General features: G+C 34.2%; 1 protein-coding gene across 1 annotated transcript; it reads left to right on the top strand.

The window, feature by feature from the left end:
• The first annotated feature begins 1,765 nt into the window (after positions 1 to 1,765).
• LOC106870619 (acid phosphatase type 7) lies at positions 1,766 to 20,154 on the top strand. Its single transcript, XM_089359451.1, has one exon. It carries the CDS (start codon positions 6,391 to 6,393, stop codon positions 7,915 to 7,917), a length of 1,527 nt encoding a protein of 508 aa, XP_089215577.1. The 5' UTR covers positions 1,766 to 6,390; the 3' UTR covers positions 7,918 to 20,154.
• The last annotated feature ends 1,534 nt before the right edge of the window (positions 20,155 to 21,688 follow it).

Here is a 21,688-nt window from a genome sequence, read left to right as displayed (position 1 = left end):
CTGACATAAGTCACATTGCCTCTATGAGGGGCAGCCCTAAAATGGTTGTTCTTACATGGCATTGGCATGGGTTCTTGTTATGTAACACCGGTATTGAACATATTGCCTCCGTGAGGCCCAACACTCGAATGGTGCTTTTGATCTTTACATGTCCAACCCATGCCAGCATGGACAACAGATGTTAAATGATGATGATGATGATGATGGATTCGTTATAGATATACTGTATATTATTTTCTACTCTAAGCACAAGGCCTGAAATTTTGTGGTGGGGGGGGGGTCAGTCAATTAGATTGATCCCCAGTATGCAACTGGTACTTAATATGTCAAAGTATCCAATGATCTTCTCTGAAAACCCACACAAGTATTAGCAGACAAAGAAGAGCATTTATAGACCAACTTGTGGAAAGCACTGGATATGAAGTTGAGGATATAAAGACTGCTATGGAAGATCAGGATATCCTGTGTAGGAGAGTTGCATTGGTTTGGACAAGTCACCAGATTGGATGAAGATAGATATCTATTATTGTGGGTGTATTTGTACATGTTCACACATGCACAATTATCTTCATGTGGTGTACACAGGAAACAAAGCCTAATGTTTATATGAATATTACAGCTGTTTATATGTGTATTCCTCCTGTTGAAGTTTTCTAAATGTACACGCATGCACATGCATACATTTACACACATGAGTAAGTATGTATGTATATATTCTGTATGCATGTACACACATATTTGTACATGTATGTACACCTACATATATGCATATATGTATAGATATGAAAGTATGTATATCTGTGCTTTCATGTGTGTATGCATGTGCATATATCTATATGTACATTTAATGCTTATGTTCAGGGAAATATACTTCATATAAATGCATTTATATAATTGTGTATGTATGACAATGCAATTGTTTTTGCACACACACGCACACACACACACACGTATATATATGTAGGTATGTATATGCATGTGTGTGTGTATACATATGCTGATATCAACAGTTAGAATGTGTGCTGAACACCACATTGGTGTATAAATATACTTTATTTGTGGGTTAGCAAAGCTATCAATGGTTCCACGTAGAAAGAAATCTCTCAAGATTTATCAAACCGGCCACATGAGAACTTTGGTATTTGTATCCATCTTGAACATTTTTCATAAAGTTGACCATTAGCAAAGCAAGATTCCTCAATATGTTGTCCAGCAACTTGTATTACTTATCCTTGGGATGTAGTAAAGCTTAGGTATACCGGAAACGGAAGTCTTCTAAATCAAACGGGAATACCTGAGTGTTATGAATGGAATTCTGAATAAAATTGGAGCCTCTCCATCGATCCCTTCAGTGAGAAAGTAGCTTTGATGACATGTAGCATAAGTTTCCTAACCATTAATCTTGTGCCATTCTACAGTGGCAACTGTTCTAAATTATACAGCAGCATTATTGGGAACCTTTTTTTGTAGCTGAAGTCTATGTGGAGGTAGATCTGAAACTCGCAAGGAACTTTAAAATGCTGCAGAATAAGCAAGTATGTCTTCTTTATCCACAACATTATTGGTATGTAACTATGACTATTTTGTGTCAGTGTCTGCAATAGCTGTCAGTCGATACTGTTGACTGTAACATCTTTGGGCTGTAAGTATAGCTCTTTTACACAGTCATAAGTGTTTTATGCAATGATATTGAAGTTAAGTGAATATCTTTGATATCTATTCATTTACTGTCTCCCTACTGGATTAGTGATGCTAATACAATCTAAAAGAAATCTTCCCTATCATACTTGTAAAAAATTTTTGGAAAACTGAAATAACAGCTGATCTCAAAAAAGGTAGACCATCATGTTTGCAGACAGACTGAAGAATTTAACTTTGTTCAAAATCAATGGCTATTTAAGGCAAGCATTTATTTCATCAGCTTTTCTTCTTTTGGGATAAGTAAATGGATCTGAAAGAAGGAACATAACACCTCCCATCTGAGATTTATTGTCACACAAGTCCTACAGTCTTGTCTGCACCTTCCAGAGTATTCTTGTATATCATTGTCCATTCATCTCAGACAATCATTTAGAATTTTTGGTTCCAATTCTTGCATTCTTGTCAATGTTGCAAGCATGTGCACCATTAGAGAACAAGTCTAAGAGGAGCTTGAAAACAGAATGTGCTATGAGGCAGCAATGGATGAAGAAGCAAATGCAATAGCTATGCTTTTATATTGCTTTAATTTTGACAAGCAACAGAATGCTCAGGAATTTCTTTCCAGTTTCCCCAGGGGTATTAGAAAGCAAATTACAGTCACTCATTATTGAACTTTATCAAAAATAGATTGCCCTCTTACATGCAGTAAGCTTGGGTTCATAGTCATTGATATATATAATTTTAATGTCAAATGGTGTTAAGTCTCACTCTGAACTTCTGTTGATAGTTTATTAACTTGAGTGTTATTAGGTTGAGGTGGGGGTGTATTTTTAAAGTTTTTGACCTTTATGTCACTGACTTTGTTTTCTATGTTGATAAGAGCTGTATTGTAAAGTTCACCTGTGTACCCTATTTCCATTCCAGGGTTAATATATATATATATATATATATATTACTTTAAATCTTTATCAGTGATATGTAAGTTAAGGCTGAAGTGGATTGGATGTCCACAGTATTTCAACAGCATAGCATAAATAAACTAAAACTCTTAGCTGTTTGAGATGCAGAATCTTCTGGTAATGTTACATACTACCGGATACCAATCTCCACCAATCAAAATGTAAAGCAGCCATCTCTGTAGGTAATACAAACTTCAACATTGACTACTTGAAGATCTTGAAATGAACTTTGACCTATCACTTCATGGAGACGAAGCCATAGGAAGAAGCATTCATGTTGAATGAAATATCTAGTATTCACTCAGTTCGGAGTTTTTGAAATCCCATTCATAGATGAAATAAAGCATATCAGAATATGAAAATATATTGTTTTTACCACCAGATAAATCAAAATAGCATATGAGTAAGCATTCTCTAAGACAAGCTTTCTCAATGGGAAGCATACTGCTGAACAAAAGGGTGTTTTGATTAAGCATCAGAACTCTTAATTCCATATTACAGCTATTTCTGCTTGGAGTGACAACCAATAATTTTGAAAAAAGAATATTTTGCACTATTTATGACCAATGGAACTTATGAAAAGAAGTTCATGAAAATAGGCACTACATACCCATTTTTACCTCTGTTTTATGATTAAACAGTATAGCACCAGATTTTTCTGATATGGACATGGTGGACAAGGGCTTATCAATGTGTGAAGAATAATGAGCTTGATATCATGAAGCAGTATATGATGGAAGGGGTCACAAGATGAAAAATACTTATATTACAACATTCAGAATGAGTTTCTTTCTATCATGGCATTAGTAACATACACACACGCACACACATGCATGAACACATGCATGCACACACACATGTACGCATGCACACATGCACACACATGCACATACACACACAAAAGGTTTGAGCTGTTTCTAACTTAGGCACTTTTGCATTAGGTGTAGATGAAACCAAGGCCATTTTCAAAACTAAACAGCTCTCACTCATTTTGCACTATGTTTTTAACAATATTACCAGAAAAAATGTTGGATATTAAGCAGCATCTGAAGTATATATATTGTCTGTATGGAACTTTATCGATGTTAATGGCCATTTATGAGTTGCCAATGCTACAATGGTGCCTCACTCATGAGGTTGTATTGAAGTGAAACTGTGTGCCATTGTACCATTTGCAGTTCATGTCCACTACCATGCCCACCAACTCAACTTGGTGTTGTTGTTGGCACTCCGTCGCTTACGACGTTGAGGGTTCCAGTTGATCCGATCAACGGAACAGCCTGCTCGTGAAATTAACATGCAAGTGGTTGAGCACTCCACAGACACGTGTACCCTTAATGTAGTTCTTGAGGATATTCAGCGTGACACACTGTGACAAGGCTGGCCCTTTGAATTACAGACACAACAGAAACAGGAAGTAAGAGTGAGAGAAAGTTGTGGTGAAAGAGTACAGCAGGGTTCGCCACCATCCCCTGCCGGAGCCTCGTGGAGCTTTAGGTGTTTTCGCTCAATAAACACTCACAACGCCCGGTCTGGGAATCGAAACTGCAATCCTATGACCGCGAGTCCGCTGCCCTAACCACTGGGCCATTGCGCCTCCATCAACTTGGTAATGGTTGACAACATACGGAAAATATAAAGGATGCAAGAATTTTTTTTTTTTCACCATATACAACAATTCTACCGGTTCGAGAACAATGAACTACTTCAATTTCATCCATCTGCAAAGGTCCGAAGATCAGCAGAAATATGACGAACACTATACAGTGGCTGTGCCAAGCATCATTCATGCATGCACGCACACACACACACACACACTTTCTTCAGATTCATCTGTTTTCAACAACAGAGATAATGATTTCCCCCTACACAAAAAGAAAAAAAGAAAAAAAACCACCCTTTAAAAATGTTTAATTTTGCCCCCTGCCAACTGTTTTCTTTTATTCTAAAGTCTTTGATTTTTAAATTTTAATTAATTAATTAATTTTTTATTGAAGTCTGCATTTAAAAATTCTGGAGGTTACAATTCTGAATTGTTTTTGTTTTCTTTTTTTAAAAAAAAAATTTTCATTTTTAATGTCAGTTGCTTACTGTAACTTGTTACTTACATTTTGTAATTATAAACTAAAAGAATCCTCTAATCAGAAATAAATAAACAGAAAAATATCAGAAAATATATATGTGGAAAAATGTTTTGTTTTTTTTTCTGCTGTGGAGAATGTATTGGGCACATATTTACAGTAATATGAAAGTATAACAATGGGGAAATACTCTAGGTTAACTGGGCACTAACATATTTGAGCTATTCTTGAGCCAAGAAATTTTAATTATGTCTAACATTGTTATCTATTACATTTCTACAAAAATATAGGTGCAGGCATGGTTGTGTGGTAAGAAGTTTATTTTCCAATCACATGGTTCTGAGTTTAGTCCACTGTGTAGCTCCTCAGCAAATGTCTTCTATTATAGCCTCAGACCATCTAAATCCTTGTGAATGGATTTGGTAGATGGAAACGGAAAGAAGCCTGTTGTGCACGAATGTATGTGTGTGTCCTTATCTTGACATCATGTGATAGCTGTAAAATGAGTGTCGCTATAATACAAGCTGTGTCATTCATTTTGAATATTGTGCGAAAACAAGTCTGGCCATAGGGAAATATTACATTGCTTGGAAACAGGTGAGATTTGGCAACAGGAAAAGCATCCAGCCACAGAAAATCCACCTCAACAAACTCTGTCTGATCTGTACAAGCATTAAAAAGTGGACTTTTAAATGATGATTATGAAATAAACTGTATAGATTTTACAAATTGATTCCTATGCACAAGAGATGTAGAAATGATGTGGATGTGAGGGGCTTACCTTTCAAAGAGCTTTAATGATGGAAGGGCTGTGAGAAGCGATTTAAACTGATTTCTTATAAGTTCAACATTTTTCATTATTAATACCTTTCTGACAATATTAATACATTTCTAACCCAGAAACTATATCTCTGACATATTGTATTTTCTCAGAATCAACTTACTGCATTTCAGACAGAAAATTGATAAATTTGGTTTGTTTTGATACCAAATTAAATTTGAACTGTTGATTAATTATAACCATGTATCTATTGCACCGATTTACAAGTTTTGAAATAATAATGATTTTTTAAATTTATAATGATAATAATCATAAAAAAAACAACAATTGTTAAATGCGTATCTGTAATTGACAGGGTTAAGATGAGAGTTAACTCCCTTTAATTATCAAATCCGTCAACATTTCTTGATTTCATTATAAAAATAGTTCAATATATTTCGACCATTTCGTTTCCCTGCTCTAATTAACAACTTTTTTATGCAGTTCAGTTTTTTTTTTAATATTAGTTCAATGCTAAAGAATAATTTTATTAAAATCCTTACGTGTATATTTTTTTCTTTCTGAAGTCAACATACTTCCACATAAATAGAAGCTAAGTTGTTAGGAAAATAATCTATGTAGAAAAGGGAAATTAATTTCAGTATTAGAATTTACTTTTGAATTTGAATGTGAATAACCATTTTTTTTTCTCAATTTTCTTTAAATGAAAGGGTTTTCCAGCGTTTCTACTTTCGATTATTTTTTGTTTCATGCATTTTCGTTTCTTTTTATTTTTTTGTTAAATTAAATACTGTTTCGTTTCGTTTTCCACGTTTCTATTTCTGTAACCCTAGATTTCACTGAACTTTATTTGTTATCCTCCTCGACTTCATAACATGTGTCATTTCATTTCCCTGTTTTCCGCCGGTTGATTCTGAGGGAATACAATATGTTGGAAAGTCGGTTTTCTCTCTTTTGGTTACTTTTCTTCATTGATATTTCTATTCAGCATTCCATCATGAAACCAAAAGAAAATTATAACAGTATATCCGAGGTGAGAACAGTTCACATTTCATTTGGTAACAAAACAAACCAAATTTGTATTTTATGGTGCTCTACAAACCTTGACTACGATAAAAACATTCCACCTCGTGTTAGATATGGATTTACAAAAAGTCTTCTCTCTCAGATTTCTATCGGTAAAACAGTTCAGTTCAACTCCGCAAAGAAAAGATTTTTTCACCGAGTTGTTTTGTCTAACCTTCTACCCGAGAACACATATTACTATCAGATCATACGCCAAAATAAATCTAATTCATACCTTGATCCAATCGAATCGTTCACAGTACCGCAATCGCCTACATCAAGTAGTATTACACAATCTTTTCTTGTAATCGCTGACATGGGTATGCGTTCGGGGGGCATACCGTATGTTGTCCAAGAATCAATAAACAACAGGTACACTTCGATTTTTCACATTGGGGACATTGCTTATAACCTAGCATCAAATGATGGCATCGTTGGAGACATATTTTTATCTAAACTTAAAAATATGGTCTCTCGAATCCCTTACCTCACTGTACCGGGCGATCATGAATCATTTGACAATTATGAACATTATCGACATCGATTTTCGGTTCCGAACCAAAATTGGCCAGCAATAAGTAATCAACTCTGGTACAGTTTAGATATTGGTGTTGTTCATGTAATTTCTTTAGTAACAGAACATTTTATAAAAAATGATCTTGCAATGAATGACCAACTAGATTGGCTGAAAAATGATTTGATTAAAGCGAATGCAAATCGGGAACAAGTACCTTGGATCTTCGTTCTTGCGCATAGACCTCTGTATTGCTCTGTTGAGAATTTGATGGAAGATTGTGCTTCAGACAATTCAAAAGTTCGGGCCGTTCTTGAAAAGATTTTATTTACATATGGAGTTGATCTCATCCTCAGTGGACATGAACATTGTTATGAAAGAACGTGGCCTATTTATCAAAAACGAGTTCTGGCTTATAATTATAAAGACGCTCCAGGTCCTGTTCATATTGTAATAGGAACATTTGGTTATAACTATATCGTTGATTCTATTTCATCATTTCGTGAACATTGGTCAGCTTTTGCAACCACACACCATAAAAAAGAAGCATTTGGTCGTTTGAACGTTTTCAACAAGAGTCATGTCTTCTGGGAAGTCTTTTATGTTAATAATAATCAGCTAATGGACCGAATGTGGTTGATAAAATCAAAACACGGTCCATATAGTTTGAAAGGTATATTTCCAGATAAATCAGTGTATGCTGCCAGGCATATGAGTTTAGACGAACTGAAAAATCTTTCTCAAACTGGAGTATATTCAGAGAAAGTTCGTACTTACATTTTGTACATATTCATGGCATCTGGCTTCCTGCTTCTATACCTCACAAAGAAGCAAATATATGTATTTTGCACGAAAAAATTAGCAAACCGCATATAATGATGCGTTGAGCATCAACATACAGAAAACGAATTAAAAAAAAAAATTGTCAGGAAGAAGAGGCTGTTGTTCCCATAGCCTTGCAGGCTTTCTGAGACCGGTGAGATCTGTTTAGGAAGTGGATCAAGGAGCTTTAGGTATTGTTTTCTAGGTATAAGTTAATTTTAAAAATTTTGTTGTGTATGATAGAATTGTTTGAGTGATCAAAAATGTCATTGATCTCATGTTTGGAATTTAAAAACTAAATTATGAAATGATACTATTTTTAAATTCAGGTTATCATTTTTTTGTTCAGTAGACATTCAACTATAATCATTGTTGAAGAAAATCATTATGACATCAATATTTTTGTCTGAACTAAAAAAAAAACGATCTTTTGTATCATGTAATGTTTGATAGTTATCAATATTATCATTATTTTTTTCTCAGCTCCAAGCCAAAATTGGCAAACAATGAGTGATCAACTCTGGCAAAGTTTCTAAATTGATGATGTCTGATTTCTTAAGTATTAGAACACTATATGACATGTTTTGATACCAGATATTCTTCAAGGTTTTCATTTTCTAACTGTTGTTTCCATAAATTATGTTTGCAAGACAATTCTCTTGCAGTACTAATCTTCTTGAGCTATCTTTCCTATAAAATTTAAGATAGATATTTTAAAGAATTTACATCTTCCTATATCGTTTTGTTGTATCCAACTCAGTGACATGAATTGATTTTTATGCCTAATTTGTCCATACTGCTGTCAGTTGGATAGGTATGCAAATTCAGATATAGGCTTGGATGTATGCAGCATTTACTAAATACATAGATGTCTTCCTATTAAAACCACTCTCAAATCTAGATTGATTTTACTATCTTAGTAGATTGAAACAAAAAAAAAAAAAAAAGGAAATACTTTTTACCTAATAATTTGCAACACTTGTGAAGTGAAATCATGGCTTACAAATCTGAAACATTATATGTTAATTACTTAAGCTATTGGCATTAAAACTGACCTGAATTTCATCAAGTCCTTTTTACATGTACACACATCTTTGCAACTCAGAAACATATGCAACGACTGTTATATCATCATCCTAAAATTACTGTTTTTTCCAACCTATTCCAAACAGGTACATGATTCATATCTTTGCCAAAATAACCACAACACAAATTTCTCTATAATGGATTTGCAACCCTCTTCCAATAAATCTTTAGTAGTCAGAGTCATCAGGCATCAGCTGAGTTCCTTTTGTGTATCTCTTTTACAGCTGGAGAGCTGACAAATGAAAACATATTTTGTCACTCTAAATCTTATATTGAGAATTTAGATTGTAAAGGAACTTCTGTGTGGTTATCAACCTCTTGAACTAGCAGCCAAATCTGTTTCCAGTCACATGCTACCATCTTAAGAAAAAAAGGACATATTGAATTAAGTACTCCTAAATGCTCTGAATCAGAAAGAGATGGGATGGTCATGGGTGGAACACTTTTGGTCATAGTTCTATTCACTCAGATCTGTATAACAGCTGCATGGCAAATGGTGTGTAGGTTTATGCTTCAAACATTCAATTTGTAACATCTGTGCCCAAAGGTGTGGTGTCAAGGATTATTCATACAAAAAGTAATGGAAAAACTATTGAAAAGATGTTCTCACCCATACAGAAAAATTATGTGTTGATGTGTACATCCATATAACCAGAGTATTGTAGAGCACAATATATATATAAATATCTATCTAGCCAGCTGGATGAGATGTCTTCCTGGCGCTACAAGCAACAGTGGCATCAACCCTTATGGGTGAACCACATTTAGGTGGCAAATATACTTCACGAGATATATATATATATATATATATATATACACACATACATACACACACACCACACACATCTCTCTCTCTTTCTATGTATGTATATATATATATATATACATATACAGGGTGCAGTGAATAAACTGTTGTCTAAATTACGCAAAAATGAAAATAACACTGACATTTCATTTGAACAGATATATTTACCAAAATCAAATAAAAATATCTTGAAATACTAAAGAATAAATTTATTCAGTAAAATCGCCAGTGGCTTCAATCACGGCCTCCAGACGACTTCGCAATCTCCTGCAACTCTTCTGGACGGTCTCCTCCTTGTTTAAGTTGGTCAGTGCTGCCATAATCTGTCCTTCAGTTCATCTTTAGTGTTACTAGGAGTTTTGTTGGTCTCTCACTCAACTGCACCCCACACACAATAATCAACGGGCTTGCAGTCTGGGGAGTTAGGTAGACAGATGTTAAGGGTGATGTGGTCACAAAAATTGTCTGACAGCCATGACTGGGTTCTTCTGCTTGTGTGGCATGGTGCAGAGTCCTGTTGCCAGGCATAGGGTCTTCCAGCAGCCACATTCTTGACGCAGGACATCACTACCTCCTCCAAGCACTTGATGTAGGCCTCCGTGTTGAGTCTGAGGCCATGTGGGAAAATGAGTGGAGGCATAACGTCACCATCATTAGTGATCACTCCAAACACTATGATGTTGACTGGATGTTTGATTTTTATCACTCTTGGCACATGTCCTCATATTGTCACCCAAACACTCTGAAATTTTCTTACTGGCTAAGCAGTAGGGCATGTTGTTTCCAAATTTCTGGCAGAGTGAATTGCATCATGGTGCTGTTTTTCTCGCAGACGGTGCCCAACTGACCCTACTATACTGTGTAGTCAACAAAATCAAATACAAACAATGTGCATGAACTAGCAGAATACATTTAAAAATAATGGTGTTCATTCCTGCTTCCTCTCAGTAATTCTTAATGTTTATCAAGCATTGCTCCATTTTCTCCCCAGTTTCATTTGGTCTCAATTTTTATCTTCACACTTATTTTTCTTAACTCTCTTCATTCTCCTTCATTAGTCTCACTGATTCACTATCATACTTCACTTCTACCCTTCCTCCCTATAACACACACACACATGTTAATATGTGTGTGTGTGTGTAATTACACATGTCATGTTGGCAATTTCTTTTCCTTCTTTGGTCTTTTCCCTTTCTTTTTTCTGATGAAGAACTATGCTTGAAATGTCGAACTCTCTCTTTTCACTGAGCATCAAGCTAATACATTTCTTGTGCATATTCTTTTGTCCATTAATTTTACTTATTCATTTGATACACATATATATATGTGTGTGTGTGTGTGTGATCATCATTTAGCATCTGTTGTACATGTTGGCATGGATTGGATGGTTTGACCAGGGCTGGCAAGCTAGAAGGCTGCACCAGACTCAAGTCTGATTTGGCATGGCCTCCATGGCTGGATGCCCTTCCTAGTGCCATATATATATATATATATATATATATATATATATATATATACAGGTTGTCATTGACTTATGACCGATTGACTTTACGACAATTGGTGCCCCAGCTCTCAGTAGTCCAGTTGAAATCTAATGGGTTTAATTTCTTAGAGATTAACCCATCTACAGATGACGTCAGCTAACAAATGCTTACCCTAGGTTTGGTTTTCAATCGCTACTATGGTTATCCCAAGTGTTTGGTGAATATCCTCGCGGATACAGTGAGGCAACCTCGTATTTGTTTATTAGATGACTGCTTGAGACTCCGAACAAATAACACTGTTGTAGTATAATACAGAATGCTGTGTGTGACTGTTACCTGAGAATGTACCTTAAGAAAGTAAAAATATAAAACAAAGCTATGTAGGCCTATAGGCTGACTTTCGAACAGTCAGTTGGAATCAATTGTGGTTGTAAGTTGACAACGACTTGTATGTATTTAGGTGTGTTTCACCTTTTTCTGTCAATCAAAATCTGCCTCTACCTCTCTTCTTCATGTCCCAACATCTTCTTGTCACACTCACTTCAATATCATACATGGATCTTTCTTTCTCCCTCCCATTATATCTCTAATCCTCCCTCTTTAGCGTCTTTCCACTTCTCCTCTCTTACAGTATGTTTCATCTCTCACTATTTTTCCACCTCTCCTTATATTTAATTGTGTACTTGCTCAACTGCTTGTCTCACTAGCACTCCAACCTCTCTATTTATCTATTCTAATCTGTTACTCTCTGTTATAGGTTTCTTCTCTTGCTTTCACCTCTCTCAGCACAGTCCTTGCTTTCTCCCCCCAGTACGACAGAAAGATTGAACATAACAAGCAAAGAACTTCAAATGTGAATTGATATTTTATATGTTAAGATTTTTTATAAATATATCTATTTATAAATATGTGTTTTATGATATATATGAATAATATATACATTTATATAAATATATTTATACATATATATATATCAGTTATACTGGTCATGTGATTAAGGAATTCACTTCACAATCAAATGCTTCTAGATTTGATCCTACTACATGATAATTCAGAAAGTGTATCCTACGATAGCCATGGGTCAACAAATGTCATATGAATAAAATTTGGTTGATGGAAACTATGCAGAAGGTTGCTGAATGTCATAATCATCATTGTCGTCATCATTTTTATATCTTCTTTTCAATCTGGCATGGATTGGATGGGGCATCAAGATCTAAGGAGGCTATCTATTGGAGTTACTGCCCATCTAGATAGGTTGGAGATCCATATCTCATTCATAACATTCCATTTGTGACATGGTTTCTATGGTTGATTGCCCTTCCTAACACAACCATTTTGCACAGTATATTGGAAATTACTACTACCCTGCTCAATTGATAGGTCATTGTCTTTGTTTTGCAGGTTACTTGGTGACCTCACTAGTGCTGGTATCATATAAAAAGCACCAAGTACGCACTGAGTAGTAGTTGGTGTCAGGAAGTCCTGAGGCTTATTTCCCTTTGGTCTATTATGTATTTTAGGGATCTGAAGAGAACTCTATTAAATTATTGATTAACACCCCAAAGTACTTAACTAAATTTTGAGACCATATTAACCCTATAGCATTTAAATTGGTCATATCTGTTTAAAATATTCTTATTGTTTTATGTTCAAACTGGCCAGAACTAGCCTTTCATATCTTAACCTATAATGTCTGTCTAAAACTAAACAATCACATCATCGAAATATTGAAGCTACAAAATATAGCATAAATAATTCAAGACAATGTCAAAAAATAAGCATTGCATTTAACCGACTAATCTGGGTACTAAATTGCTAATAGTTCATCATGCAGAGTGTACAGGTGCAGAAGTAAGTAGTATCTTAGACTGTTTGACCACACTTCTTAGAAAACTGATTTGGCAACTTGGTTTTGATTCCTAGTTGGAAGTGCTTCATTCAGTTGCTAATGCCTTTTGAAAAAAAGAGACATGGTTTCAATTTGTTATTTAAAGATGGTGTAGGCAATACTGTTCTTCCTCACTTTTCTCAATACATTTCATGCTACAATTATCTTTGTCCCCTCCCCCATTTCTGTCTTGGTTTCTTCCTTTCTGTCCTTCTATATTTTGAGGATTTTCATCCTCATTAGCATTATGATCATCGTTATCATCATCATATAGCATTTTGTCTTCTACGCATCATTCTGTCCAGCTGCATTCAACGTCGCAACAAACACATTAAGTTTTCTTCAATAATAGGTGCAGGAGTGGCTGTGTGGTAAGTAGCTTGCTTACCAACCTCATGGTTCCGGGTTCAGTCCCACTGCGTGGCACCTTGGGCAAGTGTCTTCTACTGTAGCCTCGGGCCGACCAAAGCCTTGTGAGTGGATTTGGTAGACAGAAACTGAAAGAAGCCCATCGTATATATGTATATATATATATGTGTGTGTGTCTGTTTGTCCCCCCACCATCGCTTGACAACTGATGCTGGTGTGTTTACGTCCCCGTAACCTAGCGGTTTGGCAAAAGGAGACCGATAGAATAAGTACTAGGCTTACAAAGAATAAGTCATGGGGTTGATTTTCTCGACTAAAGGCGGTGCTCCAGCATGGCCGCAGTCAAATGACTGAAACAAGTAAAAGAGAAAATGAGTAAAGAGTAAAGAGTAATAATTCCCATATTGTGGGACTAGAAAATTTACATCTTTTGTCAGCAGATGTTCCTTTGAACTGAAATACATTCATATCAAAATGATATTTTTAATGCCTAAAGAAAACATTCCAGTTTCCTTTATCCATAAATAAATAAATAATTCTACCTCATAAGCCTGAAATTGTAAAACATGTTTCTTATTTGTCATCATCCTCATCAGCATTTTAAAGCCCACTTTTCCATGCTTGCAAAAGTTGAACAGAGTTGATTGAGGCAGGTTTTCCTTCAATTGGATGCTCTTTCTGCCATCAACTCTTATCTCCTAATATCATGGATCTCTGCAATATTATGCTAAGATCCATGTAAAAGACTAACATATTGTTCTGATACTTCTGATATTGATATTGTCTCTAAGACAATATTAAAAAAAACAATTCTATTATAAGAAAATATTTCCCATTATTTCACAATCTTTAGTAAATGTAAATCTGGCTAAATAACATATTAATCTAAAAATCTCTTCTTCATTGCTACAGATCTTAGAATCTATATTGTAGCATCTCCAAAATGCATGAAGTATACTTTACAAATTTCTTTTCTAAAAATTCATCATCATAGGTCTGTTGTCTCAATTATTTAATTCTCTTTTGTAAAGCTTTCTTTTTCTTCATCTCATGAAGGTCTTCCTTGTTACCAAATCAATTGTACATGTACATATTAACTCAGACACATTATCAACAGTTTTCTATCATAGACTTTTACAATCAAGCTGTTAAATTCATCTCTTCTAGCTTTTACATTTCCATTGACAGTATCACTGATTTTTTATATTAAGCCAAGTTTTAAGCAATTTCGCTGTTCATCATCATTATCATCATCATCATCATCATCATCATACTGTCTACTTTTCCATGCTTGCGCAAAATAAGACAGTACTATTTTGGGGTAGAGTTTTTCAATGGCCAGACACCCATCCTAATATCAACTCTCACTTATTTCACAAGCAAGGAAATAATCCCCAAGTCCATCAAACAATAATAGACTGCCCAGACATAATTATATGGAAAATTGGAAGCAAATAACATTATTTCAATGAGATTTTGTTGTTGTTTGTAATTAGTGAACACATGAAGACAGCAGGAAATACAAACTCACACAAGCACATTGTGTTTCGCAGACACACACACACACACACACACATATTTTGAGAATCCCAGTGTATATGTATCATTGATGATGAAAATGATGATGCATATACAATAGGCTTCATCAGTTTCTGTCTGCCTGCTGAACCTCTAACCACTTGGTTTTGAAGCAAACGTCTTAACCACACAGCCATGCCCATACCTGTTATGTATATATGTATGTGGGTGTGCATGCATGTGTGTAAAAATGCATGAATGTTATCACCCTCTCAGGTAAAGCAATGCACTGGGACTCCTAAATTTATTTATTGACAGTAAATCACAGTGCACCTAGATCAATATCGGCCCTTAATCCCATGGAGCCAAGGTCAACTGTCCAATATACTATGGTCTTAACCCTTCCATGTGAGGGCACATGGCTCAGTGGTTAGAGCATCAGGCTCACAATTATAAGGTAGTGAGTTCAATTCCGGGACTGGGCAGTGTTTTGTGTTCTTGAGCAAGACACTTTATTTCACGTTGCTCCAGTTCACTCAGCTGTAGAAATGAGTTGCGATGTCATTGGTGCCAAGCTGTATTGGCCTTTGCTTTTCCCTTAGATAACATCAGTGGAGTGGAGAGGGGAGGCTGGTATGTGTGGGTGACTGCTGGTCTTCCATAAACAAACTTGCCTGGACTTGTGCCTCAGAGGGGAACTTTCTAGGTGCGGTCCCATGATCATCATCTAGGTGCGGTTCCATGATCATAAAGGGGTCTTTACTCTTTAACCCTTTCATAACCATAGTTTTATTGAAATATACTGCCATTGCTTCAAGTAATTTTGAAAATAATGAAGAATTTATTAAGATAACTTTGTCATTATTAAGCTGATAGCATAGATTATAGATTGACATGAAATTTTAAAGGAAGATTTTAATTCAGATGACTCTAAAACATGGAATTTGTATCATAGGACCAAGGAGTTTCAGGCAGGTTGCTATCAAAAGGGTTAACCTTTATGGTAGCACTGCTACCATACTCAGTGTTGGAATTCTGACTTTTGTCTAACTATGATCAAATAATATATTGATTGTAGTGAGCTATAGTATTGAGTACTAATGCTTTCATTTGGTACAACTAATACTGTTAAGTGTTGGAATTAAGTAGGGCATTCTGCTCTAAAAAAAAATTGCCAAAGCAAACATTGGTTTCCAACGTAACCCCCCTAATTAGCATGAAATACAGATGTAAATGCTGATGGTGTACACATTAAATATGGTGCTATGATAAAATGCACCCACTGCACTGTAATGTGGTATGTATTAGGAAGGGGATCAAACTGTGGAAGCCATACCAAAAATTGGAACATTAGAGTGAGTTATTCTACTTTGACTCAAAGTTGGAACTGATACAGATAGTGATGGAGATAAAATTCTTCTCTAATTTAACTCATAATTCATAATTTCAGATTCACTCTCATTACACAGTAGCTAAAGTCCCAGGCCAACATGAATCAATTCGGTAGACAGAAACTATATAGAGCCAGTAACATGTAAAAAGCACCCAGCACACTTTGTTAAGTGGTTGGCATTAGGAAGTGCATCCAGCTTTAGAAACCATGCCTCAATGGACTGTTGTAGTCTGGACAGCTCCCTGCTAGTCATTTCTATGTCAAAATGTCCAACCCATACCAGCATGGAAAGTAGATGTTAAACTATGATGATGATGATATATATCATTATCATGTATATATGTGTGTGTGTGCCGATGGGTAGAGGTATGCTTACATGCATAGATGTATGCTTGTACGCATTTGTGTGTCTGTGTGAATGTTTACTGTCATCATTGATCTGAACCATGGACAGTGTTGTTGTTTGTTGTCATTTCCCTGTCAACAAATTATCCAGTAGCTCTGCACTTTCAAAGATGAGCGGAATGAAAAGATCCTTATTTGAAAAGCAAGTAAAGGTTAATGACATGTTGGACATCTTACTGTAAAAACAATGTCTCACTGATATGTATTTCTCTAATCTAAGTTAGTATGGAAAAACAGATATAAAGTGAACAAACAAACCTGTTTTAAATATTTATACATTTCATGCTGTATTATTTATGTCTATTTATGCCAGCTCTTCTAAAACTGTTTCTCCATATGATGTACATACAGCCTGTTCATTAATATTGTTTCTAAGTTGTTCTTGTGACTTGAATTCATCATGATTCCATTATTGTATGTTTTGTTGTTAACGTTTGTTTTCGGTGGAGAGGGATTGTTGTTTTTATTTGTTTTTAAGTATTTTTCTTTATAATTTCTGATGTTCATTCAAGGACAAAACAGAGATTATAGATTTACTGCTAAGACATTATCAATATAAATGATATGATATACACAGTTGTGAAATGTAAAATCTGTCAAGTGCATATATATGTAATGTTTTAAATGTAATATCAACCACAGTGCACTTGCACTGGCTCAACAGTCAAATGATAATAATAAGGGAGTTAACCAATTAAATTGACCTCAGTGTTTGAGTGGTACTCCAAACAATTGACAGAGGAATAGTCTATGGTAACTACATAATAGTACATTGCGAAAGAGCATACAGTTAGCTTTGAAATCTACAAATCTCCAAATTGGAGTTAATTCTCTGAGAAACCTTACATTCAACGAGGTCATATTTATTGGTTCTAACTGCACATCACGTTAAAGGTTCTTTGTTTTTGTAGGATATACAACAAATAGTGAAAACTAAACTTATTTGGATGATGCCTGCCTGGTGGAAATGTTTTCTTTAGGAAACATGTCCACCAATCAAAAACAGATCCTTTAGTTGAAGTTCTGTTTGTTGATGCTAATTTATTTTATGCAACTGTTAGATTTAACAAAGGATGAGCATGTACTATCAATTACAAAGATCTTCCACCATGTTCTGTTAAAACTTACAAACTTGATGATTACAAGAAAGCTTAATAAAATCTGCAAATAAAAACAGTTCTTTTGATGAATGTATTTTTCATAATGATTCTTATAATACTGCTGCTGAACCACAGTTGGATGTTAGAGTTCTTATATCTGTTCATATGTAACAGAAGCCAATATGTTGTGCATCTTCCTCAGTGTTTGGATCCATAAACTGTGGAGAATGTTGTGAAGTGTGAAACATGTTCTAAACATAACCAACCATGGTGTATAAAATACAATACAAAAACAGGAATGCCAACTGACTCACATATTTGATTAAAATTTTTGGTAATATTTATTGTCTACAAAACTGGCACCAATTTCAGCTTGAAAAGAACAATAGATTCATGAAAGGATTCAAAACAATGGATCTATTGTATAGCTAAAATAGCATTAAAGAATTGATTTGAGAAGAATGTACTGCAGGCAGTTTATTTGCATCATTAGTAAAATAGTTCCCTGATAAGCAATATATATGTGGTTGAAGTCCTGTTATGAGCTTTTTACTTCTTTTCTGCCTCAAATTGGTGTTTATAATGTTTACTATTATTCTTAGGAATTGAAATGAACCAAAAACATTTTCTATATTGTATTTAGGTGCGTAACTTCTAGTTTTTTTTTTCTAATCTCTGAGAAACTCTTTAAGCATCTTTACTCTAGTATGGAATTTAAGTCATTTTCATTTCTATATGAAATTTGCAATAACTTTGTTCTTTCATACACAGAGTTCATTACTGGCAGATGAAACAGTTGAACAAAAATATTCTTTTGTTGTTTTAGTATTTTTCTTCTTTCTGTCATCGTTGGACTATGGTCATACTGGGGCAACAGCATCAAGAGTTTTAGTCAATCAAGTTGACATCAGACTTCTTTTTGTAAGTCTGGTACTTATTCTATCAGTCTTTTTTATTTTTTTTTTTTTGCTGAACCTCTAAGTTACAGGAATATAAGCATTTAACATTAGTTGTCAAGTAGTGAAAGTCAAGCATAAACATAAAAACATACATACAATCACATACACTTATGTATACACCTATGTGTGTGTGTGTGTGTGTGCACATGTAAGTGCATGCGTATGTGTATACGTCTTTGTGTTCATATATATATATATATATATATATATGACAGGTTTTCACACAGGATCCATCTATCAAATTCATTCACAAAGCATTCTTTAGACTGAAGGTACAGTAGAAGATTGTCCAGGATGCCATGCAGTGGGACTGAAACTGAAACCGCCTGGCTGGGAAGTGAATTTCTTAACCACACATCCATGCTTGTAGTGGTCAGTTGTATTTTTTTTTTGGGGGGGGGGGGGAGTTTTTTTTTTTTTTATGGTTTTTGGCATTATTTTTCTCCTGAATGATTAACGTTAAAATATGACCAGTGCCTTGTCATTTCTCAATCTTATGTAAGTCTTCTTGTCCTATGTAACTCTTATATACTATATTTGCCATCGAATTAGATGCACCCCTATTGTTACAGAGATATTTTATGGGGTATATGCTTTATTATAACATTTAGTGAAAATGATTTTTAAAGTGATTTCATGTTTTAGATACATATTTTGGGGGCAAAAAATCTGTGTCTTATATGATGGAAAATACAGTAAATTATTTGCTAAAATGGAATCAAGACTAACCAATACAACACTACATAAAAGACACAGTCATAAGGAAATGAAACTGGCCAATTATTTATTTATTCATCTATTTATTTACTATATAAATATGAGGTAAAATTTGTGATTTTATTTAATATTGTTATATTTTTCTCCCTTCAGATGTCTATTTTCTTGTTAATGGGTTTTTTCTTTTTTGTTTAAAAATGATTTTATGTTTTTTTACACTTGCCATTTGTTCAATATATTTTATGCACTTTATACATGGTTTTTTATATATATATATAATATAATATAATATACTCGCACTCACATATTTATATATATGTCGATATAAATATAATACATACATATATATATGTGTGTGTGTAATACATATATATATATATTACATATCAAAATATAAATATATTTATATATGCATGCATATATATATGTATATATATAATTTAGGTCTATTCTTATTTTTAAATTATTATTTTGTGGATTAAAATAGAAAACAAATGATTTCTTTTGTTTTTCACAATTTTCTTTTCAAATGGAATTGTAATAAATTAATATTTTCGGAAGGTATTCTGAATTTTTGTTTTAATATGCTCAGTGATCAAGGTATGAGACAATGACTAACTATTTTAATGTTTAATTATATGGAATAAGTTATTTTTAAAAAACAATTTTCTTTTCTTTTTGACATAATTTTGTCTTTTTCCCTTGGTTTCTTTTCATTATAACTTCAGGCTTTATCACAAACAAAATTCTGCATTGACATACATAATTTCCATATTTGATGGCATATTAGGTGAACATTTTTTTTTTCTCAAAAATTCTTTTAAAAAATCACAGGGGTATGCAAAGTCAAGCATGCTATAAACTTTAAGGCACTAAAAACTTTTTTCCTGAATATGTACTGCTGAAATTAGGGTACATTTTTGTCTTTTATGCCATCAAGAATGCTATATTGATTTAACCCTTTAGCATTTAAATGAGCCATATCTGGCCCAAATATTCTACCTGTTTTATGTTCAAACTGGCAGGTCTAAACTCTTACATCTACCTTACAGTGTCATTCTAAAAATAAGCAATCATATTATCAAATTTCAAAGGTATGAGATAATACATAATTAACTCTAAACAATGTGAATAAATAAGCATTGCAATTAATATAGTTTGAATGCTAAAGGGTTGATGAAAAAGTTAAAAAAGAAATTTTACTTGTCATACAATTTTTTAAGATATTTTAACTAGATCAAATAATATTTAGCAAGACCAATCCACATATTAGCAACAGAGTTAAACTGTACCCAGCTGATTGGCTACTATAGCATGCAAAGCAGCCTTTCATATACATACACTACAAAACAGAGAAGTCAGCTTATAACACTATTTCTCTAAAGATTTCCTGATGAAGAGGTCCTGACCTCGAAATCTCGAAATATTGAAATACAAGTTAAAAGTGCAAATCATTGACTTCATATAACTTGCATTGTTTTGGCTTTAAAAAAATGTAAAAAATTGTTTTGCTTAACCTAGGTTCAGTCCTATTTCAGGATATCTACAGTCAAAAATGTTCAAGCTTCAGTCATCATACAACTACACTGAACTACTGCTACAAATGTCACTGTTTGAAGCTCAATTACAAATGGTAACATTATCATTTATGGCTGAACTGAGAACAGTAATATTGTGTAGACATCTTCTATCAACAAATCAGTTGCTACTTCTCTGCATTCTAATTTCTCTAGAAATATCCACTTGAAAAGCAGGTAAGGATTGGTGACAGGAAGAGCATCCAGTTGTGAAAATCTTACCTTAACTACCCCTTGTGCTAGCATGGAAAAAATATGTGAACTGAAACAAATCTATGACTGATGTGATTGCAGCAAGATTGGCACTTGACCAATTCTTCAACACGAACCCTGAAATCTGCATTGTCAGAGTTAAGGTGCATGCACTAAAGCACAAAGGAATGAAAACTGTTTGATGGTCCCAGGTGGCAGAGGTGCAAAATTGCATTAGACATAATTTGGTCTTTGGTTGACCATGGTGAATGTGTGCTAATTGAATCAAAGCAGATCTGTGTAGCTTTTCGGCAGTATCTTGTTTAACT

This window comes from Octopus bimaculoides, chromosome 1 (assembly GCF_046866305.1).
Source record: "Octopus bimaculoides isolate indiv1 chromosome 1, ASM4686630v1, whole genome shotgun sequence".
Classification (NCBI taxonomy): domain Eukaryota; kingdom Metazoa; phylum Mollusca; class Cephalopoda; order Octopoda; family Octopodidae; genus Octopus; species Octopus bimaculoides.
This window is presented reverse-complemented; position numbering and strand designations above follow the sequence as displayed.

Bases quoted from the DNA above. Each gene is read 5' to 3' on its own strand.
- LOC106870619 (XM_089359451.1), top strand. From the start codon at position 6,391: ATGTTGGAAAGTCGGTTTTCTCTCTTTTGGTTACTTTTCTTCATTGAT.